The sequence below is a fragment of the Lagopus leucura genome, unplaced genomic scaffold (assembly GCF_019238085.1).
Source record: "Lagopus leucura isolate 7727_CA_CO unplaced genomic scaffold, USGS_WTPT01 Super-Scaffold_73, whole genome shotgun sequence".
Classification (NCBI taxonomy): domain Eukaryota; kingdom Metazoa; phylum Chordata; class Aves; order Galliformes; family Phasianidae; genus Lagopus; species Lagopus leucura.
Genome location: NW_024962252.1, coordinates 90,671,996 through 90,696,637, shown reverse-complemented (window position 1 = coordinate 90,696,637; position 24,642 = coordinate 90,671,996). Strand labels below are relative to the sequence as shown.

General features: G+C 38.6%; 1 protein-coding gene across 1 annotated transcript in view; it reads right to left on the bottom strand.

The window, feature by feature from the left end:
- SPTLC3 (serine palmitoyltransferase long chain base subunit 3) overlaps positions 1-24,642 on the bottom strand; it is a 197,127-nt gene that overhangs the window by 69,429 nt on the left and 103,056 nt on the right. The window contains exon 6 of the mRNA XM_042895331.1: positions 7,627-7,957. Within this exon, the coding sequence (XP_042751265.1) occupies positions 7,627-7,743 (117 nt within the window). The 5' untranslated portion in view covers positions 7,744-7,957. The remainder of the gene's footprint in view (positions 1-7,626; positions 7,958-24,642) is intronic.

Genomic DNA, 24,642 nt, shown 5'->3' with positions numbered 1-24,642 from the left:
ACACTGATAATGCATTATTTTAGACAGTCTGAAAAATGAAAGGGTGCATAATCACCTTCTAGGTGAAATTACCAAGCAAGTTCAAAGCATTTGTTCTTTGAAGGAAAGACTTGAAATTAAGCAGAAGGGTTGAGATTTTAGCTGTAATTTTGAGATCATCATTAATGCTGGCCAAATTGTTATCCTCTAAAAAACCCACCACTTTGGCAAAACTTAATTAAAAAAATGTAGACTAAAACTCCAGTAGTATTGTGCATGGCACCAGTGAAACTCAATGAGATTATCTGACTTTTTTTTTTTTTAATGTGGATAGGTCCTCTGACTCTTGACAAAGTGATTTTCCAGAATGCAGAAGCCTGAATAGCATGTAAAGCTATAGCTATCTCACTAGGTAGTTAACCACAAGAACTGAAGTGGGCTTCTGTAACAATTCTGTCCAACCCTATCACCAGAGAAACGCTCCCTTCTTATACTGTAGGATCACAGACCCACTTAGACTGGATGAGTCAGCAAGTCTCTGGTCCAAACCTCCTGTTCAAAGGCAGGACACTATAAAATTCCAAGCAGGAATTTGCTCAGAGATTTGCCCAGCTAGGTCTGGAAAGCCTCGTGCTGCAGGTTCCACAGCAGTCTGTCTCAGTGCTGTTACCTGCATCTTGAACTTTTCTTCTCTTCATATGTGAAATCTCTCCTGTTTCAACAGCTATTGTCTCTTTTTCTTCTACGCACTTCAGTAAAAAGCCTTACTCAGACCACACAGCCACTCCTCACCAGGCAGGTGCTCCAGCCCCCTGCCCATCCTTGGTGGCTCACCACTGGAGCCACTCCAACTTAGAATAATGGAATTGTATCAGAAAGCCCATCTAGTCCAACTACCCTACAGAGAACAGGGACATATGTGGCTAAACCAGTTTGCTCAGAGCCCTGTCCAGCCTGACCCTGAATGTCTCCAAGGACAGGGCATCTACCACCTCTCTGGGCAACCTGTTCCTGTGCCTCACTGCCCTTATTGTAAAGAAACCTTCTTTATATCCAATCTAAATCTCCTCTCTTTTATTTTGAAACTATTTCCCCTTGTCCTAAAACAACAGAACCAAAGACTCTGCTATACAGTCTTCTTTCTTAAAGCTTCCCTTTAGGTAGTGAAAGGCTGCTCTCAGGTCTCCTTGGAGCCTTCTCATCTCCAGGCAGAACAGCTCCAGCTCTCTCAGCCTGTCCTCATAGAGAAAGAGTTCCATCCCTTCAATCATTCTCATGGTCCTCCTCTGGACATGCTCCAACAGGTCCACATCCCTCCTGCACTGAGGACTCCACATCTGGATGCAGTACGCCAGGTGAAGTCTCACCAGCACAGAGTAGAGAGGGTCAGAATCACCTCCCTTGCCCTGCTAGCCACACTTCTTTTGATGCAGTCCAGGATACGGTTGGCTTTCTGTGCTGTGGGGGAACACTGCTGGCTCATGTCCAGCTTACCATCCACCAGTCCAAGACCCCAACTCCTTTTCAGCAGGGCTGCACTCTATCCTTACATCTCTCAGTTTGTAATGATAGTGGAATTGACACGACTTGGGTGCAAGACTGCGCAGTGTCAGTGGGCCCAAAGCTGACTGAAGCATCCTAGATGTCATCCAAAAACTGTCAGGTAAAAGTGGATCGATATACCAGCTACACTCCTGTTAACACAACCCAAGATGCGACAGTCTTCATCTCTGTCAGGCTGCCCTGCTGGCTCATATGTAGTGGGCTGCCTGTTAAGACTCACAAACCCTTTTGGGCAAAATTGTTCCCATGTCATTCTGTAGCCTGTACCAATGCAATGCAGCTTCGCATTTGTACTTGCTGAAATACTTGATGCTTCTGCTGACATATCCGGTCTGCCTAAATCTCCTCAACTGATTGCCTTCTTAAGTATATTGTCTGGTCTCCCCAGCCTAGTGTTATCCACAAAGTTGGTGAGCAGGTATTCTGTTTTCTTTCTCCAGTTTCATGATAGTTCCCACAACAGACCCCTGAGAACACATGACCAACCTCCAGGCAAAGTATGAACCATTAATCACTAGCCTTCAAGCCCAATGATCCAGCCAATCATTAATCCTTACACTAGTCTACCCACCAAGACTGCAATGTCCCAACTAGGATATGAGAACTATATTGCTAAAGTCAAGGTAGATGATACCCACCACTCTCTTCCAATTCACAGACTAGTCTCTTTATCATGGAAGACCATCAGTCAGCCAATTAGCATTTACTTTTTGTAAATCCATGCTTACTGTTCCCAGTCACTACCACCTTTATACTTCCAGAAACAGTATTTGCTGGAAAGTACCTATATCTTGAAGTTGGCTGGAACATTTGCCTTTCGTAAGTTATCAGGGATCTTCTTTATGTCCATGACCTTTCAAAGATGAGAGTGTGAGACTCTAGTATAACATCAGCCAGCATATTCGGATGCAACCCTTCTTGTTCCATGCATTTATATGGGCTGAGATTTCTGAAGAGATCCATAACTCAATCTTCCTTTACTGGGAGTTCCTCTCCTACTTAAATCTTGTTGTTCAAGGCTTCAGAGACTTTGTTAGTGAAAACCAACAGAAGCATTAAAAATCCAATACAGCCATGCCTGTACCTGCTGTCAATAAGTCATCCAATCTATTGTGCAATGAATCACATTCTCAAGATTTATTTATTTACTAGAAATGCAGCACTAAGAGCTCTTCTTCCTTCTCTTGAGATCCTTTGTAATTGTTAACACTAAGTGAAATCTGACATTCCTAACACAATTCAGACATGTCCTCCTTTGTAACCTGTTTTTGCTTTAGTCTCTTGTGGATTGCCTGGTTGCACCAGAGGTCAGTCATAGGTTAAGTGGTTAGCTAAGCCAGTCTCCTGGTACATTTACATTTCACAAGTACAGGGGTGAACTGCTCTTGTGTTAAGAAGAGGCTGTCCTTAAAGACCTGACGTCTTCCTTAAGCTCATTTTTTCCCACCATACTACCATTTGCTTTTCTGCATGCTAGGCCTCTCAAACCAAAGCAAATAAATACACAGTGTTTTTCCTAAGGCTTAAACTTTCAAAAGTTAATTACCTGAATATAGGGATTTCCAGGTGCTAACAGCATAGTGACTCCAGTCCTACTGAAAACTTATTTGTCCTATGCAAAAAAATCTCTAGACTTGCATTAAAATCTAATGCAACGTAATAAAATCATTGCTACAAGAGTCCTTTACTGTTACATGTGCTTACATACTAGTCACATCTCAGCTTGCTGAAGATTGACTTCAACATTTCCTGCTTCCAAAGCATTGAGCTCATCACATAGCAAGGCAGATGACAGAAACAAGGGTGTGGATCTGAGACCTGTGATTAATGGCAGAGAGTGCTGGTGCAAACCAACAAATTTCTGGAGCTTGGAACTGAAAAGTCAGGAACTAAGGATGAGGAGCTCATGTCTATGGTGTCACGGAAGCAATAGGTAAAGTAATTGGTAGGGAATGCAGACTGGAAACCAACTCTTAACATCTTGCTGTCACTACAGCTATACAACTCTGATGGGGATCCTGCTTTCCATCAGTACATGCACAAATGAACAAGTCTTAAAGGTTTATGGGTCGGAAATGAACCAGGTTGGGATCAAAAAAGTCTCCTTTTTTTTTTTTTTTTTTAACCCCAAACAGCACCAGTCAAAGATACTTCAAGAAGAAAAAGAAAAGTTCTATTCTGATCATTACAGTTGCACAATGAGGCTACAAACTTGGAAAAGTTGTTGTTTGATCAGCTTTAAGCCCTACCTCCTTTCTCTTCCCTTATTAATAAGTCTTATCGTACTACAGTAATTGCAGGAATTTATTCCCCCCCCCCGACAGGGCTCATTAATATTTATATTGAGCTTCCAAAGTGCTCCAGTTACACTAACTACTAAAAAAGCATATGAAGTGAATGCAATATATATGTGTGAGAGTACTCCACAGAGAACAACTAGAAGAGGCATTCAGAATATACAAGAAAATGAATTCAATGAGAACAGCTGCATGGCATATTCTTTTCATTGTTTGGTGTTTGGGTTTTTTTGTAAACAATCAATGTTTTCTTCAAAATCTTTGTTAGAAAGTGAGTTACACTGTAGTGCAGAAACGAGATGAAGAAAAGCGTAGAAGGAAAAAGCATTGAAAAGACTGAGGATGACTGCTGTAGTACTGAATTAATAGAAGAGTAAAAAGGTTAGGAGGAAGACCAGATGCCAGAGGACAAAAGGTAAATATAATCAGCCTCTGAATTTTAGAGCGCCCACATGCCAGAGGTCATCATGTCTTCTGGCTATCAAATAAGTGAGGTTTTCTGAGTTTGACACCATCCTGGGCTCCTTTCTGCTATCAGAATAGTTTGAAATCCGTGAAGAAGACGGTAGCCTGTTCACTGCAAATTTCTTCCCAGCATTCTTAGTGTAGAATGGGGAAAAAAACCCAAAACAATTAATGAATAGCTTCATGCTATCTTGGAGGATCTTTAAGGCATCCAAGGAAATGATCTATCAAATAAATACAATTGTTGAATGCATGTCATAGAAAAAATAAAGTTCCCATTGGATCAAACGTACCTGTAGTTTTAAAATATGATATCCCCTACAACTGACATTAAAAATAAACAGAAACACAATAGCAGAAGAAATCACAGCTGGACCTTTCCTGGCTACTACAGTTAGATAACTAAATAGGCTAGCTACAGAATGACCAGACCGGGTTTCAGATTCTGGATTAAAAGCACAAGGGAAATCTTGGGTCTAACTGTAGTCTAGCTTCCAATGAATGCTACCAGCCAGAACCAAAGCACTCAGACAAAAAATATTACATATTACGTATAATGTAACAGAATATAATATTTCTTATATCTAAAATATAATAACATATATATTAAAATAATCTCAGAAGCTGTTCAAAGTGGTCTCTCTCCACTAAAGTAGCATACTTCTTCCCCAGAAGCAACAGCATCTCTTCTGGCAGGACGCTTTACTTCATCTTTATTATGCAGCTACCTCCTTTACTTTCCTTGATATGCTACAGATTGCTAGAAGCAGCCTCTCTGCTCCCCTGCATTTGATCATCCCTATTTACCCTCCACATTCCGTTAAACAAAGTTGTTATTTCAGAAAATTGGAGGCTTTGCTGCATCAGAATTGTTTCTCTTTCTGTCATGCATGTCTGCACACAAATGTTCTTACATCATTAAAATGCATTCCTGAGACTGTTTTAAAAGGCAGTGTCTCCAGTGCAGTGCTTTCTGTGTGCTCCCTAGAAAAAAGGCTTATTGAGCCACTTTCTGTAAAGCCTGATGTTCTAGTCAGCCAACTGCATGCAGCTATTGCTACACGCTCTTAGCTTAGAAGGCTTCACTGTACAGTACTTTTACTGCAGCCTCAGCACCATCCTTTGTCAGACCAGAACACCTACCTGTCTCTTTCCTCTCCAACTTGCAATATAACACACCTGAAACTAAGCCCAGGAGTTAAAAACTGCCATAAGTCTCAAGTGCTAGAATCAATATCATCAGCCTCAACCTGAATATTCTAGCACTGTATTTCCCACAGTATTAGAACTGTTTACAGGTGAAATAATCTGAATAGGCAGTAAAAATATGTACGTGCGTGAGTCCTTGGCACAGTATTAGGGGAAATCAGAGCAACACGGAGGAAGACTGGAACCATGACAAAACTGTTTCTGGTTCCTGCACAGACTTAACTGCGCTCCCAGCTACCATTTTTGCTGCTCCTCAGATCCCAGCTGTAAATGGAGGAGTATGCCTCAGCAGGGTGTTGCAAACATAAGACTGTGATGTTGCACACCTTCAGCAGTAAGCCATGTAAACAGACCAGGTAAGAAGGAACAGTATCTATTCCTGTAAAATAGGATAAAGCATAAGTACCAAACAGGGTGAGGCAGTTGGGGTGGGGAAACAGACCAGACAGGAATGGGGAGATTCCTACCGGGAGTGAGATTCCTGTTTCATACAGGACTCCTGTCTGTTATTGTTTCCTTCTTTCCCAGTCTGCATTAGAAGCAGGAAGGGAAGGAAACGGCAAGTAATTTGTAACACAGTGCAAGACTTGGATTTATCAAATCAGCTTTTGACAACTCTCCTCAACTTCTTAAAACTCTACTTTCTCAGCCAAGAGCACATCTCTCCCCTTCCCTTCCAACCACATGGTGCTTGTAGAACTTCACTAATTCCGCAGGTACCTCTACTAGAATTTCTTTGTCTTCCCTTTCAGCCCAGTCTTTCTTTCCTTTTTGCTCAGCCTTACTAATATTCTTCTTTACTTCTCCAGACACGTCTTCTCTATTAAGGAGGAAATCCTAATTAATCTCCTCCCTGTGAGTTCTTTAAAAACTGCTACTGTATAGCATTTAATAATAAATGAGTAACATGGCTTAGTCCTCGAGATTTGCTAATCAAACAGAAAACAAAGATTTATGGCATCATAGTGGCAAATAATAAAATATAAAAAGATTAGGAGATAGAAGCTAGATTAGCTTTGTGAAAGCATATTCCAAGAAAGGCCTTTTTTATCATTGCACAAGGTTTTGTGCTCTTTTCATCCCACACAAGCCTGTGATCAGGAAACACCCATACCAAGGGAGACACCTAAAGCCAGACAATTGTTAAGCTTGACACTGGGCGTGCCTTCATTAGCCGTGCTAGGTGCGTGAGAGCTCCATTTATAAAAGATATAGGATAGCAGTTTACTTGTAAAATAGCGAAGCCCTTGCCACACTTCTTGCCTAAAGCTTTCAACAGGCTCTGAACAGAGATGATCAGGTGAGCACTGAGGCTCCTGAAGTAACTTCTCCATTCGCCTTTAACCATCACACCATGCTGTAAAGCCAACCTCTCCCTAATCGCTACAAGAGTTCCTATTAATGACAACAACAAGATGCAGAATTGGGATGCTTTAAGACAGATTCCCAAGCAGATTAGGTACTGCAGAGAGGTACTTACATTCAAGAACTAGGCTCTTCTGGCAAAGGAATATCTTTGGTTTTGTGATTTGTTCTTAGAGATGCTATACACCAACTGTTCTACAAAATGCTCACGTAAATGAGAAGTGTTGATTTGAATGAAAACAGCTTGGGAAAAGGGACTTGGATTTTAAGCTGTAAAAGGCTGTAAAGCAGACATCAGTGAAGCAGGTATTAAACCAACCATGCAGCAACATACACATCAGGAAGACAGCTTCTCCTGCCTACATTTTTTTGGTTATATTTGTACAACAATAAATCTCTCTCTGAAAACCTCTCTACACACACTCAGCTTCCCACTGGTGATTCGTACATTTCATAGTGAACTCCAGAATCAATTAAGATTTAAAAGGAAACTGCTCCCTCTCAGATTGTTGTCCCTGATACAAACTAGAGAGTAGTTAATAAAATAAGTTGCATGAACATTCACAACTTTTACTGCAGTTTAAAATAATAAAAAATATGCAGTATCACATCCTGAGATTACAAGAGTTAGCACGCAAGCCAGTGCCATACCACCTGTGCAATGGAGACCAAGACCTTCATAAAACTACCTTAATGAGCAACGTTGTGACTATTTTCAGAACTGAGACAGTGAGTAGCCAAATCTTACCTTAACTCCTTTGGTAATTCCATTTTTCTTACAGACTCCACTTTTTAAGACGTTATTCTGTTTCTGATGGTGATGATGATGTAGATGTCCATTACAGACAGCACTGGGATTAGCCATCTGTTTAAATTAGTCAGATTCTCAGTTCTTAAGGGTGTCTTGGGTCTTTCTACAGTACAAAAGACAGTGGGATGAACAGATAAAGTCCTTAGTTAAGGCCTGAAAGGTATCCAACTGGTCTGTCAGGATTTTCCAGGATGAGAGGAGGAACTATCTTTTGCAATATCTCAGAAACTTAGAACTCCTTCTTCCATACACCTTCAGTTCCAGCAACCTAGAATGGAAAATGCATAGCAGAAGGTGTACTCTTAGAATCTCTGAAAAACACTGCTCATCGTCGGCTATTGTATGAACACAGCTTTTATGAGTCAACAAGACTGCTGCAGCTATCAAGAAGTGGGTGGACTCAGAGGCGGAGACACTTAAAGATATATTACCTCCAAATACCTCCCAGTGAGGAACATTACACTTTTTTTTCCTCTCAATTACACTCCATACAGAGCTATATTACTCCATTTAAGGCAAAGTAATAAAATGTTTTGAAAAATTAAACAAAATAATTTGTTAATTTGCAAGCTTCATCTTATGAAGAGTATGCTAGCTGAAAAAATGTAGTGTTTATTGAGTAGAACAGAACACTCCTTTTTTTCCTGTTATTTTAAATCTCTTATAGGCAGTAATAGACACAAAATTAACCTTCCAAGGAAATGGAAAGTATTTCAGTATTAAAATGAAATCTTTACTTAGAACTAGAAACAATTTCTTTGGCTCCATTTTACAGATACATGCACAGGTCTTTACCATGGTGAAGTGGCCCTTTAAACTCATTTTGGCATGCATTATGTGGAATTCCATGCTATTACAATCAGTAAGAACCTGATTTTTATAAAGTACATCAATTTAGGTTTATTATTGTACTTCAGATTTTAGTGGCAAAGCATAAAAGTAAAGGTGTTCCTGGCAACGTGTGATAGAATTCCTTCCTCCAAAAATAATTAAAATTAGCATGGAGACAGATTAAAGGAAAGCTATACAGTAATATCCATTTTGGAAAACAGTAAGGATAAAAGGTTAGGAGAGTAAAAACATGTGGAGTGTTTTAATTAGAAAAAAAAACAAAAACCTATGTCATCTGGGAAACGAAACGTAAGCAATATATAGAAAATGCAGCCTAAAACTGAAGTACAAGATGGAGGAGATTAAATACTACATGAGCACTGAGAAAATACACAAAAAAAACCACATTGCATTGACTTTGCAAACTTGTTTTAGCTATTTATTGAACTGCTAAAATATATTCTTCCTTTGAAGGTTTGCAAAGTAGGATGCCTGCATAGGTTGAGACCAAAGCATGCTAACGCAACACAGACCTGATCTGAACTGCATTTAAAAGGAATATCTGTGTATTTATTTCTTCTTCATTATGCTTGTTTCATATCACTTTCTGATTTGCTGAGTTTTCTATTAAGATGTATAGATAACCTCCACAATACATTACCTGGTAGCACTTCAGTTGTGAGGAAATCCATCCTTTACTAGGTTTGATTTTGATCTCCTTGGAAAGAAGACTTCTACTTACATGTTCCAATTAAATTGAGAACTGACTGACTGGCAGAGCTCAGAGGTTACCATCAGTGGTGCAGAGTCCGGTTGGAACCCTTTAAGTATCTCTGTTCTTGGTCCAGTCTTGTTCAACATCTTCATCAACAAAGTGAATGAAGGGATAGAGTCCACCCTCAGCAAATTTATTGGTGATACAAAGCTGGGAGGATTGGCTGATACATCTGAAGGCTGTGCTACCATTCAACAAGATCTGGGCAGACTGGAGAGTTGGGCAGAGAGGAAGGTTTAACATGAGCAAGTCTAGAGAGTCTTGCACCTGGGCAGGAATAACCACATGAATTAGTACAGATTAGGGGCTGACCTGCTGGAGAGGAGCTCTGCGGAGAAGGACCCGAGGGTCCTGGTGGACAACAGGTTGGCCATGAGCCAACAATGTGCCCTTGTGGCCAAGAGAATTGATCAAGAAGAATGTGGTTAGCAGGTTGAGGGAGGATATCCTACCCCTCTACTCTGCCCTCCTGAGGCCATATTTAGACTACTGTGTCCAGTTCTGAGCTTCCCAGTTCAAAAAAGACAGGGATCTCCTCAAAGGAATCCAGCGGGGGATCTGAAAGATGATAAAGGGTCTGGAGCATCTCCCATATGAGGAAAGGCTGAACCTGGGTCTGAGCCTGGGGAAAAGACTAAGAAGGGATCTGATTAATGTTTATAAATATCTAAAATGGAGGTGGAAGGCAAATGGTTGAGGCCAGGCTCTTCTTGGTGATGTGTAGTGATAGGACAAGGAGTAATGGCCTAAAACTTGAACATAGGAAGTTCCATACTAACATGCAGAACTTCTTTATAGTAAGGGTGCCAGAGCACTGGAACAGGTTGCCCAGAGAAGTTGTGGAGTCCCTTTCTATGGAGATATTCAAGACCTATCTGGATGCCTACCTGTGTGAACTATTGGAGGGAACCTGCATTACCAGTGGGGTTGGACTCAGTGATCTCTTGAGATTCTGTGACTCTGTGGTTGTGAATATGTAGTGATAAGATCAATTGCAAGTCATACTAACTGGCGAGAAGTTCATATTTGCAAGGAAAAGAAAGAGATGAGAAAAGCCCAGCATTAAATAGAATAAATAGTCAATAATATTTTACTGCACATCTGTCACTGATGAGGCCTTGATAAATGAAACAAGATAACACAGGAGAATGCTCTCAGCACCTAGCAATCCACTCCCATCAAGAAGCATTATTCATCTAGGAATTAGTTCCTTGGCTTTCATGGCATAACATTCCATTTGCTTAGACAGTTACTGTTCATTTTGACTGTGCTATCATAAAGGTAAAACAAGAAAATATGCCAAAGTAGAGGTTCAGCTCCTTGGCAGATTCCAGTAACTCACCTGGCAGAACTGCTAGCTATATTTCCCAACACACTGAGTACCTTCCAGGGCACAAAGTGATAGTGATATTATCAACATTATCATTATCAACATGTGTGTCTTCTTATTATTATTATTTTCATTCAGTTTTATGTGGTGGGGAGGAAATTGCTGATTAGATAACAAATCATGCAATTCTGTCTCTAATCACAGACTATTACAGTCTGTATTTGTTATTCATTTCAAGACATATGAACAAAGTCCTTTTGTATGAATACAGTAGAAAATTAAATATGCTACATGTTTATATACTATATGTTTAGTTTTCAACATGTCTGACACATTGACTGCAAACAGACGGAAGTAAAAAAAAGACACAACATTTAAATGTGAATTAAAATAAGCAATTTTAAAAACCACAGAGAACAGCTGTCCTTGTAGACTTTTTCTAACTATATTCGAATAGCCAAAGCTCTCAAAACAAGTACCACTAGGGGATGTGTAGATTTCCTGCCTTGGCTCTATTTGGAGCAAGTGTTTTATAGAAGGGATGAGTCTGGCCAGATGAACATATTTGATCTGTAAACAGGATGTGGTACTGCTTCTGGAAAATAAAATGTTAAATTGGGCCCTTCAGAAACCCTGTCCTACTCAAAGCCATCTGTTACTCAGGCTTCTACATCCATTTCTATCATGCTGCTTCTTAGCTAAGAAGCACCTAATCTATTATTAGCACCTAAATCTATTATTTAAATATATGGGAGTCTCTCCTGCTGACACTGAAGGAGAGACTAGATAATTGTGTGTTACAGAACATCAAAACCACAAACACACACTTACACACTTTCTCTTTTTACCATTTTGAAAGTGGAAGGAAAAAATTCACTATGTTAACTGTAAAAAAACGGTGTGTATTTTAACTGCAGGGAATCCCAATCCAATGTGCTTCATTTTACTAGCTTGGGTACTGGTCAGAAGTAAAAGTTTATCTTTGAACACTGTCAAGAAAATGATGAATTCCTAAGGCTAGTAGCAGATCACGTGTCCCACAGAGATGTTAGCTAAGTTTGTAAGATACCTACCATTACAAAAGTACAATGCTGCAAGAACATATGAGAACCAAATGTAAACTGTAATTCAGAAGGATTCCACAGGATTCCTGTTCATCTTAGAGAAAAGTTAGTTATGAAATGGTCTTGCAATCTAGTTGCAAGATTGATAATTCCAGTTCATGACAGGTGCAAATTTACATGCCACAAGAAACAATAATGGCCTACACAAAGACACCTACAAGCTTTATGCTTAACTTTACAGGGCAGATAACAAATGGGAGATGAAAAAAACTGGGACATCAAACTCATGGTTTTCACAGTATTTCAATTAACAGCAGAGTATGCCCCAGTGGTGGAGTACAGAACTACAAAGCCTTCCTGCTATCATGATCACTTCTCTTACAACAGAAGTCCATGCTATTACATCTATGTACCACTGAAGACTTATTCTCAAACTAGCATCCCAGGATGTTCAGTTTGGTACCTGTGAGTCATTAATATCTGAAACAATTTCTGCCTCAGATATGTTCATAAAATCACTGTATAGTAACCAGTGAAGCTGAAATAAATGAACAAATAGTAAGATACTAGAGCAAAAAATAACATAAGCAATAGCAAATGCCACATAGCAGCTGATCAGTCATCTTATTTGGTGTCTTTCCAGATTCATTTAGAATTCACTGGCTGAAGGCTAAACTTCCAAAACATTCAAATAGAAGAATTCCATATCCATATTTGATGCTTTAAACCTTATCTATCCGATATATCTGTGGAAATGGGCACGGACGTCACCCTACACTTTGGTGTAAAACTGCACATAACTGTTGAAGGATCTCCTGAAGTGCTTTTGCACAACTACTCCCTGAAGGACATATAAAACTGGTCGCAGAAATAATCTTAGAGCATAGAATCATAGAATATCCTGAGTTGGGAAGGATCCATCTTAGAACTAAGGCCCACAGTTTAAGCAGGTGCACCCAACCAGCACTGCAACAGAGGACACAGTACAACAGGCAGGGCTCTGCTACAGCAACACTCCCACCTAGCTTGCATAACCTGGATGCCAGCCATATGCAGGCTCTGCTGAGTCAGCTGCAGGGCTACATCCCTCCAGAGTCCTGCAGAGATGAGGCAGCTCCATGAGCCTTAAGGGATCCAATCCCAAAGTGGCCAGGAGTACAGCTTGAAAAATTAGGCAGGGGCAAAATAGGCCTGAGTTGAAGTAGTGTAGAGTACCTAACTGAGAGGCTGCTTGGAAGAGTAGCCCCAGGGAAATTCCGGAAGACAGGCTGAGATCTCCAGAAAAAACACAGTAGTCCTGCATCACCCCCAAAAATAATTTTCCTGAATTCACCAGAGAATACTCACTGCTTACAGAAGAAGCACAGTCAGAGATACAGTCACACATGCATGAAGCTATGTCCAACTAAAAAAGCTGAGCTAGATGCTTAGAGTCAGGACCTGAAGTCAGGCTGAGCTAAATCCAGGACTGTAAGGAGATGAGGCTGTTCCAGGGTTGTCCAAAGGGTACTGGAAGCACAACTAAAGGCTAGGAAGCCCAAAATCCAAAAGCCTACCTGAGTTCAAAGAAAAAATTTTGTCAGAGACTGAGACAAATGTCAGGAAACCAAAGAGTCTATAGCACAGGACACCCAGGGAATTAATGAATAGGAATACTAAGCATGAAACATGGCTGAGGTGGCACGATGCAGAACTGGTGCACTGTGGATGGGAGACAGGGGTGGATTTGGAACCAAGAGCTAGAGGAGCAGGCAAGGATGCTGGGTGTAGTCTTCTGTCAGATCCAGCTGTCAAACACAGTTGCTTGCCAGTTATAATAACTTTTCTGAGTGAAGCAAGAACATTTCAGCAGTTTTATCCTGTCAGTGTGTACAAATGACTAATGTTCAGAGGGATGAAACTTTTTTCTGTCTATGTAAACTTGTTTATTTAACTTTTGCTTCACACTTGCACATCAAGTGTTGATGGGTTCTCCCTTCTAAGGGACATACGGGTTGCTGGCAGAGGTCTGTCCCATCTTAAGGGGATTGGAGGCCTCTCTAAGGACTGATGGATAGAGAAGGGAGAGAAGTGTAACTTCATAGCTGGAAATGTGACTCCAGGCTTCTGAATAACATTTGTTTTCCCAAGGAGACATTTTTAGCAATTTCAATGTCATCTGGTAATTTTAAGATTGCAAGAACATAGGTAACTAAGGAAAGAAAGCCTGTTGTGCAAACCTACAGTCTTTATGAAGGGATCTGCAGACTTGAGGAGTATATCAAAAACTAAATACTTAATTTGGTTTACTAGAAGAAGTCACAGCACTCTGCAAATTACATTTTTCAACTCCAGCAGACCAGACAAGGAAGGAAGGTCCTCAAACAGACTTTTTCTAGGTGAGCCTTGCAAACTCGTTGCTGTTTAGTACAGCTGTTTAGTACAGCAACCTGGAAAGATACGTTGATGTTTATTACGAAGGTGCAGTTACTAATCAGCTTTCAGGCTTACAGATCAAGGTGTGGCACAATAGCATTATTCTGTGGGAAGTCACATCATATACTTCCACAAAGGAAATACAAGACTCCTCATTTTATCTTGAGCTAGATAATTTCTGAAGGTCCTTTCCAATGAGATTATTCTATCCTTACTTCTTTCCCCATTTGATTCTTTGCCTTTAAAAGGAAAAGAAGAAACCTGTAAGCCTCCAAAACTCAGCTCTAGGCAGTCCAGAACAGGTGGTACCTTTAAAAGTTCAAATGGCTCATTAATCCTCCCCAGCTCTCTGATAGATGGCTCAGGGGAATCTCTTGGGAAACAGCATGGAGCAAGCAGAGACTTGACATTTTACAATCTCTGAATTTCCTATGTATTACTTTATCATTACGATCTGTGGTTTCTATCTTCTCTCCCTTTCAACAGATTTTTGTGGATGGGCTCTCAGTAAAGCAGAAAGAGATTTTGGCCTTCATTCATCTTGCTTGCCCACAAAATCTTCACGAAAAAAAAAACAAAACAAAAACAAATCCACAACACAACAGAGTAGCCACAGTAAACGCTGAGAATTCTTACAAGATGTTGTTAATAAAAAATAATTGTATGGGCATAAATAAGTGAAGAGATTTCCAGTTATGATCGTATGCTGGCAGCCAAGCAGTGATGCGTAGAAATATTCATTGGGAATCACAGTTTTCCTTTGATGTGAGTAAAGTTATGAACTGGTCAGAGCTCAGCACGCAGTTAGAAATCAATATATCCACTGAAACAATATGGAAAAGTATGCACCCTGTCTGAACACTTGTTAGACCACCCAGGCTGACAGTATGGGTAGCTTTCCAAAACTTTCCTACAAAACTAACTCCTACAAAGACAAGGATGAATGCAGTTTAACAACTTACTACACTAGTAGGTTCATGAAGGGATCAGAAAACATATAGAAACTAAATGACCATTCTTATCTCAGAAACTATTGGCTTAAGGACTGTAGATAAGTGCCACTGAAGCAAAGAATTTTTCAAGAACTGCTTTTGAAAAGAGTTAAGTGCTAATAATTTAAATGAAGATAGATTTCTAGTTCTTTGTTCACTTGAGTGAAAAAAGTTTCCTCACACCTACATGAAAATACTTGTTTTCAAAAGGAAGCTCAAACATTGCTGACTAGAACAGATGCTCTATTTATTCTCTTTGTTTACACTTACTGCAGAACTAACTTCTGAATTTGGTTTCCCATCAGCTCCATCTCTTAACGTTTCAATTATTATTTTTTTTTTTGTAAGCTCTGCAGAGTAAGGCTCTCATTTTACATACAGAAGATAACAGAACTCCAATCACACCTCCAGGTGCTTATATACCCATGTACCAAACTTATATACCAATGTACCAAACTCACCTTTCCTTGAAAAGCAAAACAGACTGCAGCAAGGAATTTTGCTGTTGATATCAATACACTCAGACCTACTAATGAAGTTAATTCAGACAGACATCTCCTTGCAGATTGCCAGACCATCTCCGATAACCCAAGTACCCCCATCTGCAGTGGACACATCCAAAAGCCCCACACCAAACATGGTATGCACAGTATGTCTCATTTTAATGCTGTGTTCTATAAGATGCATTTAATGTTCCAGTTGCTATAGGAAGATATACTGAAACCTTAATATACAGTGAGACTAAAAGTCCAGCTGTTTTACAAATTTGAATTACGTGGGAAATTACTGTATGTCCAAATGCCAGGTCATTCGATTGTTGGATGTCAAGATCTTTGCTTAGGTGCTTTGTTTAGATTGTTTGTGCTTTTGCAACTTTTGTAGCTGTTAGAGAAATCCAGCCTATTTCTTGGTACCCTCACATATAATTCCTTCTTTGAAGTTTCATTGTCTCTTGCACAACAGATACACGTTATTTATTTAAGTCACTCCCTGTTAGTGGACTAACAGCAGTGTAAATAAACAACCAGTTACAACAGTTGTCTTCGATTTCAATTTTCTATTTATAACATTTGTCAAGTGAGTGTGAGCAACTAGCACAAGTTTTAGTGGATTTTTTTTAAAGACTTTAGACTGTTAAATCCATAGATTACATCAGTGAAAGATGACAGATTGGCACAGTATAGTCAGACCTAAGCTTCACATATCAACACACGAACAACATTTTGTTATTCTTGAAATGATAGGGAATGCACATATTTCAAGTTTTCAATTCATGTTCCAGAACCATTAATCAAGGATTCTACTATTTAGATAAAATTAATAAACTACTCCCAATTTTTCTGTTTCTGCTCAGAAGTACACACCTTAACTGTCCCATGTCTGCACTAACTTGGTGATAAAAATAAGGGAGAGTAAGTTTAGAGTAGAAAAAAAAATCAGGCATCCAGGTAGCCAAGTTTCTTCTAGTTAAAGAAAGCTTGCAGATGTATTATGATATGAATGGAAAGCATCATGCATCAAAATAACTTGGTTTCCATAGTTAGTAGTCTGGGGTGTTTTCTTGGTGTATGAAACCTACAGATAGTTTTGGAGGTCAATTAGACTTGTGAGGCTGTATTTGTTTGGATAATTTAGGTCTGTTATATCCTAGCAAAAATTCCTTTGCTATTTTGCTGTTATTACTATCATTTCCATAATCTTTTTTAAGTGTTCATGAGCAGAAAAATAAAATATCTCTAATATGCTCTAAAAAGTTCATATGTATCCACTGATTCTAGATATTAATTTTGAGTGATGAGGTTTCTAAGTTCTCCTTTCTTTCCCTTTTGTTAATTTTACCAGAGAACTTAAATCCTCAAACCTCCTGTACTCTGCATTAACAGTGCATCATTATCATAACCTATTCTACAGAAATTCAAAGTCACAGTTATGCTTTCCCCTGAAAATATCTACTTAGCTTTAATATTATCAGTAGTTATGTACCTTATAAAATTATTTTACCATTGGTTTTCACAATTTACTGGATGCAGCTAACCATCAGGTATGGAAGTATAAAATAAATTTAACATTATTATGATCTTAGACCTTCTCCTTTCCTAAAATTTCAGATGCATTTGAGTCCTATTTTTAACTACTGATGCAAAACCCATCAGAGCTCAATATGCTCTTGTAACTGAAAGCTGGTAGTCTTCTGACAGAAATTTAAGTTCCATCACTCTTAAATCATAATAGCTAGAATTACAGGTGTTGTTGCAATATTCTCCAAGTACTACTCTAGAATTTGCAAAAGTGCAGGAATTTTTCTAAATTTTCATTTTCAAAGAATTCTGCTAACTCTTGAATGCAGACAGAAGCTCTTATAAACACTTTTCTAAAATTCTCTCAGATGGACTGACAGACTTTGCCTCATGTAATAAAAAGGAATACACTACAAGCTGCTGCACTTCTGGCGGAAAAGTATCAGAAATTAATAAAAGGTTAAGTTTTAATATTTGGGGAACTGTTCATACATTTAGGAGCAGACAAATTAAATAGTGCTCAAGTTAGGAGTCTAGAATCCCTGTTAAAGTAATGACATGAGGTAAAGTCCTCCGAAAGCTCAAGAATTAGAAGCTTACCTTCTTCTACACACTGTGCAAATAATCTGGCAGATGACCTCTACACCGATAGAGCAGTCAAGAGTGGAACAGGTAACAAGTTTATCACTTTTATCATTCAAATAAGCGATCTGGAACTTATTCATATCTCTGTTTCCAGACCAGAAAAATAAATAGCCAATTTTATTCACTTTTTATTTACCAACCAAGCAATTTTACTCATTTAATGTTTCTTTTTGATTCGCTTTTTAAAATCAGTATTCTGAGTACTGCTATTCTTTCCAAACTATGCCCATGTTGAAAACAACACATTCACTAAGCCACAGAAGAAACTTCATAAAATTTATAAAGTCTCATACCAATAAATAACTCTTACAAAAAAAACCTTGTATTTGGTGGTCTGTAACCATATGTACTACAGGTCTAAGTAGAAAAAGCCCAATAAATTTTCTTTCTTTTGGAACAAAATCTGTTTAGTTATAAACTGTACCCCTTCTTATTCTCTTATGATGTACAACAAGACAGAGTGAAAATGGTTGCAAGCCATAAGCACATACTGTCCCCATGGTTCCTGAAGTCATATTACTTAAATTTATCTTCTGCATGTATTAAGATGCCAATCAGCTGCGAGTGCTCATAACATTAGGAATTTGTTGGAATTTTTTATTTATGGCATATGTATTTGCGTAGGAATCTGTACACAAACCAAAGACATTCTGTGGCATCCCATACTTAATCCTTGCAAGGATTAAGACTTAATAAATTAGATAGCTGAATGCAGTTCTGTCTCTATCCCACTACACAGAAAGAAAAAAAACATCTGACCTGAATATCATAGTCATACAAAACCAACAGTAATATAGAAAAGTGGACCTAATAATAATAATAACAATACAGTAACTAAAACTCTGAAAAAAAAAAAAAAAAAAAACAACAACCTAAAACAGCAGTAAGCATAAGTAGGCCTAGTATACCCTTCTAGCTTCTTCCATAGTGCCATTCTTACCTACTATTTGGTAAGTCGAATTTGCAATTCTTACTCCTTAAATGAAGAACTTCATGCAATTAGATACCTAACTACTCATCCAAGCCAGAAGCTGAAAGAACTTTACAAACACCCAGGTAGTTGCTGCAACTTTTTTGGGACATTTCTCTATTGACATCTTTCATCAGCCCAAAGCAGACTCCAGCCTTCTTTTATAAGATCTCCTGTTAGTCAGGTTACTCTGTTTGCTGGTCTCCGTAATTTGGAGTAGGCCAGAGTGGTACTGTCATTATTTCAATTTGCTGACTCAATAACATAGAAGGGACAGCGCTGTGCTCTTTGTCAATCTGTTGGCTTGCCTGGGCTGCAATGAGTGAAGAGGAATTGTCTTGGGCTACATATAACATTTATAATATAATTAATGTACATGGCTGTAGGCCCAGATGACAACTAGTAATGCTACTTAAATTAAAACAAACAAACAAACACGTATCATTGTGAAAGAGTCAAAACACCCTTTTTAATAAAAAAGGGGCTAACTTTTGCAATTCTTATTCAGTGAAACACTTCATGTGATTAGACCTTGTGAAGGTAACAGCACTACTCACCCAAGAGTAGTTATGCTTCAACACCTTTTTATTAGCATCACTAAACTTAGTGACAGCAAATTGCTTGCCCTTCCCAGTGCCAGTGAACAAATCGCTTCAAGATGTGACACAGAATTGGACTGCGTTAAGTGTGAATCTGTACATGGGTTAACTTTAGTCTAATTTCTCATTGTTATTGCCTCTAATTTTGATATTCATTATTTCAGTTCTGTCTCTACTCCTTTTCAGGGAAGTACATGAGACATACATACAAAAAATATCTGTTGCTTACCAGTCATAGTTAAAGTGCTGGTAGGTAAATTGCCTCATAAAAACTAAGACTCTTTTACTTTGCAGTCTCACAAAACTTTACTGTTGTTGATAGTTTTTTTCCAAAGAGATAGAATAAATGAAATTATTGTTCCCTTTACCTACATACTGTAAAGATTCCAAGGGTTTTCTAGATCCGATTTCTTAAATTTTGACATGGGCAGAAATTCTTTAGTCTGAACTTCCGGAGTTTTGCTCTATCCACAGCCATGTAGATTTAACTGTTATTTTGTTTTAAAAACACTTAGTGTATTTTTTTCTCAAATTCGTGCCCCTCTGAAGTCAATGAAGCTCTAAACAGGTACAAAGGTAAAGATGGGAGGAGGATCAGTCTGAATTAAGTTAAAATTGAAATTTTGAAGTTCATCCTAGAAATTAATCCTATTAGAAGATTGGGCAACATTGCAAAATTATCCCCTAATTTTTTTAAATCCACAAAATTCTGAGATAGTGTTTGGAATTTGTTTAAGCCTTATATTTAATTGCACTGTATCACATTTAAACAACAGCAACTACAAGAAAGATGTTACTGTTCCTTATCTGTGCTAATTTTTATTTCAGATTTAGTGTAGATTTAGTTTAAAACTCCCTGCATTTGTTACAGAAGCATTTGGAAGCTGAACGCACCCTGATGTTCCAAAAGTACTGCCATGTATCAAGAGCTAAGACTCCAGGATTATACCTCAAAGTCAGTACGAACCCAGGGATATAAAATACCTGGAGGAATCCAAGAGCAACAGGTTCATTTTCAAGATTTTAGCTTCAGTCATGAGATTTTCATTAAACACACATATATATGATCGAAGTCTTTTACATCATGGAATGACGCCGAAAAACTAAAGCTTCTCTCCCATGGTGTTCATTCATTCATTCTTATACTCCATATGAACTCTGTTACATTATGCAACGCGAGTTTGACAGACCACAGGAAAGAGCTGGAATCAAAGCTGGTTTTTCCAGTGTCTGTAATTCTGTTTTGAAAGAAATCCCCAAGTCAAAGAAAGATGCATACATTATATTCTATTAGTGGAGAAAGTTAAACAAGCTGGGACTTGATGTACTTTTAGTCAGGCTTCATTCCACTTTCCAGCTCCATGCTGGGAGCTCTGTGCTCCCTTCAGCTTGGGAGGTGACTTCTCCAGCAATCTCTAGCAGCCTTCTTGTAATGGATTTCTAAGCAACCTTTTTTCCATGCATGAGACTGTAATCCAGGACGACTCTCTGGTCGTTTTTACTAGCTTTAATTTCAAGCTATTAAGTGATCAGCTGTAACTTGCTCTGAGACTGATGTTCCAGAGTTCCTTCAGTTACAAAGCTCCTTCAGTTCCAGAGTTTTCATTACGGGTAACAGATATCTAAGTGAGCGTTTCACCTTTAACAACTGCTTTTCACACCAGTTGCTCACTGGCAAACAGCAGCTGACGTCAAAGATTTAGAGGAGCATTAATGCAGTTTCTTTGCATATTGTTTTCTTCAGAGGAGGAAAACTTGCTTAAAATACAACAGAGATGAGTCAATATTTCTCACTGGGAAAGGCACTGTGTTCTTAGCAGAAGAGGATACTAGAATTCCTTTCCATTAAAAAAGGTGGATAGAAGGAAGGGATGGAGCAGGAATAGAGAACCGGCATGGGAAATTCTGGAGAATGAAGTTTACTATTCTACTTCTGTGAAATAAGTAGGAGGAGAAAGCTTTATCTTTTCTTTCCTTCCACAGCTACTGCCACACTATAGACCTTGTTGCCTCTAGCAGGCTATTTAGCTCCGCAAATGTCTTGTCCTGGTAAGGGAGGCAGCTGAGCCATGATTGTACCATCCCAGGTACTAACTGATCTAACTTACTGCCTTTTTTACACGTTATTTAAGGAAGCTCTTAAACAAATTGATAGCAGACCATGTTTTACTACCTAAGAAATACATAACTCTGATATAGTTTTTCCCCCTTTAAAAAAAAAAAAAACAGAATGAAGATGACATCTTTATTACTAGATATCTGAGGCCAGAAAACATCACTTAAATCTTAAATTGTTAGATCTTAGACCAGTATGATTTTATTCAGCGAGGCTGATGTACTCCTAGTACACAGCCTGTTATTTTCTAAGGGATTTGAGTTTGACTAAAGGACATCTGAAAAATTCTTGGACTTAACCACAATACCTCAACAGTGGAAAACATGACATTTGCTTTAGCAATATATTTAGGATTACCCATGTCCAGACTTTGATGCATTAGACCTGTAAGCCTAAATACACTCAAAGAATAGTTCCATGTAAAAGGACAGTCTAGAGGAAAAAGAATTTTATGATGACTTCACAGTGAATCATGACCCTCTCGCTAGGGTGACACAGAGCTCTGTTGGCTTTAAGCACTCTGCCCAAACTCAATCTTACAAATTTAAAGACTCAGAACAGAATATATCCAATCCTGTGTATGTTGCTCTGAAAGTAACACTTCCTATTTATTTCCATGGATACTACAGCAGGTACAAGGAGAACAATAACACTGCTTGATACAGCAAATTCTCAGCTACAAAACCCTATTTTTCAACATAGTCATCACCATTAGCTATGTATTTTGGCCAGCAGTGAACAAGAGCCTGGATATTGCACTTGTAAAAACCTGCATCAGCAGAGGTTACCTACTGTTTCATAGCTGCTATGATTGCATTGTTGCTGGGAAAATGTTGCCCACACCATCCAATTTCACTGTGCTCACATCTACTGTTTGCTCTCTTCAAACCTTCAGCAAGCGTTGATGAGTGTCGGTGGGTGCCATTTTTTCTACATGGGGAATTCAGTGCCACACCTTTGCTCCATACGACTGCCATTTCAGATACCACTGTATCAGGCTGCCCCTCTGCTGCCATCTGTCATGTGGCAACAAAATGTAACATGACATTGGTTGGAAGGTTCAACCTCTCCTGCCATCCCACCAACATCTGCCTCCAACATTATGAGCCAACAGAATAAAGTAGGAGGCATTACTTTCGGAGCAGCGCTTGTAAATACTCAGCAGATTTTCTTCCCACATTCAGCATGGCCAGCTGTCACTGTTTTATTGCCAGTCTCCCTGCATTTAGTTTTTGCTTGTTTGTTTGTTTATCCTATATCTCTACCTCCTGGAGCAACATGCCACTGTAAGTTTGGCTTCATGCTTTTCCTGTTGTTTGTTTTCATTTGTCTGCTTTATGATGGTAGAGAAACAGTTGAGTTGGGGATTTTTCTATTTTCATGTGTTCCTCTACAGCCACAAAGGCAACAATATGTTCTCTTAATGAAAACTGAGATTTTCAGATGAAAAATAGCTGTAGGAACTATGATTCAAGATAAATAACCAATACTATAAAATCCAAGTTGAGCCTGAAGCCTTGGCAGTTCTGAGTATGGAGCATTTCTGTAGTATTTCTTGTCCTCTGAGGCTGAGTTTCAGTGTTTTTTTCTCAGTAAGACCACGTTAGTAAATTGCATTATAAGTTTTTAACTGACCTTCTGCACTTGAATTCTATTTTCATAGCTTAGCTGTAAATAGGAAGCAGTTCACATTACCATTTCTGTTGTCTGGGAAACTAATATAATATTTAATTGATATTTTTTCTGTGTTTCAATATTTCTTTTGGGTCAAACTCAAAATCATTTAGATTTTTTTTTTTTTTCTGAACAAAAACTCAAATCCATTCTAGCTATTAATTTTTGTTTATCTTTTACATTTGGCTCTAGGGAGAGAAGATCCCATAATTGATAGCCCATATTTATAACAGGGGACATAAGTTCAAATTCATTCTCTGCCAAATTCATAACAGAACTTCCGAGCCCTTTTCTGCAGTGGGGACTGAAACCACTCAGTTCAGTGTCTGTCTTTCACTCTCCCACACTGTATCCAAACAGAATTTTATTCCTGTTCCTCTGAGGAAAAAATTATAGTGAAACAGACGCAGAAGTATTCAGAACCGAGCACCAGTTTTGGGAAATAACTTCTGAACTTCCCATATCCTCTATTCCTCAGAGTTTTGTCATACTTCCAGTTTTTGACATATGCACTTTATAGTATATTTGTTGAAATAAATCTAATGTATGGTAAAATCAGCTACAAATCCACAGATTGCAAGGTTCAAAGTTTCATTCTCTTTACCTCGAGATTATTTAGATAAAATTTGTATTTTTTTGTATTTTCTTTAGAGAGCAGTTCCATCGGCATGGGGCTTAGATGGGTCACTAAAATAGTACGCTGCAGAGTGCAGGCTCTTTCCTGTTGCTGTCCTGGTGCCTGCCCTCAAGCTTAAGCTTCATAACCAGTAGGATGAAAAAGAAACAAATCCATAGCTATGGAAAATCTATGGAAGGTACAGGAATTAACCAAAGACTGGAAAAGCCCCTCCATAACACCTGTCACTCATTTCAGTTTTCTGACATTCACTAAGTTATGCTCCCTGAAGTCGTACACACACAGAACTGAGCATTTTTTGACACACTGCGTGGTACGAAGATGTCAGCACAAACACCTGCTTTTTGTTCACTAGCTTTTTACAGTTCCCAAGAATCCTATTATCTACTAAGATGTCACAGAAACAAAGTTCCATTTTCATCTTCATCAAAAACCTGTTGTAAAGCTCGATAAAAGGTTCTAAGTATACTCATATGAATGAGCATGTGCTGACCTCTGATGGTTATAGATGTGTATGACACAGTCCTAAAATTGTGTTGGAGATATGCTTGTGGTAACATTGACGTATCAAGAAACCGGATCTTGTGAGAAATAATTTATAAGGAGATCCTGGGTTTATTATTGCTTTGCACCATCATTTTCTTTTGAAAAGAGGGTGAAAACGTGGGAAAGCCAAGATAAGAACTTGCAGAAAAAATTATTTCCAATGGAAATTCTCACAGCTGTTCAGAAATATCATCAGAAGGTTTTACTAAAATAGCTTTCCACCTTATTCTTTCTTTATAAACGAACCAACCTGATCACAAGGCTGAAAACATTTGAAAGAGAAAAAAATATTTTTTTTCAAATTTTTCAAAAATTTTACAGATGCTGTGTTCAAAATACAC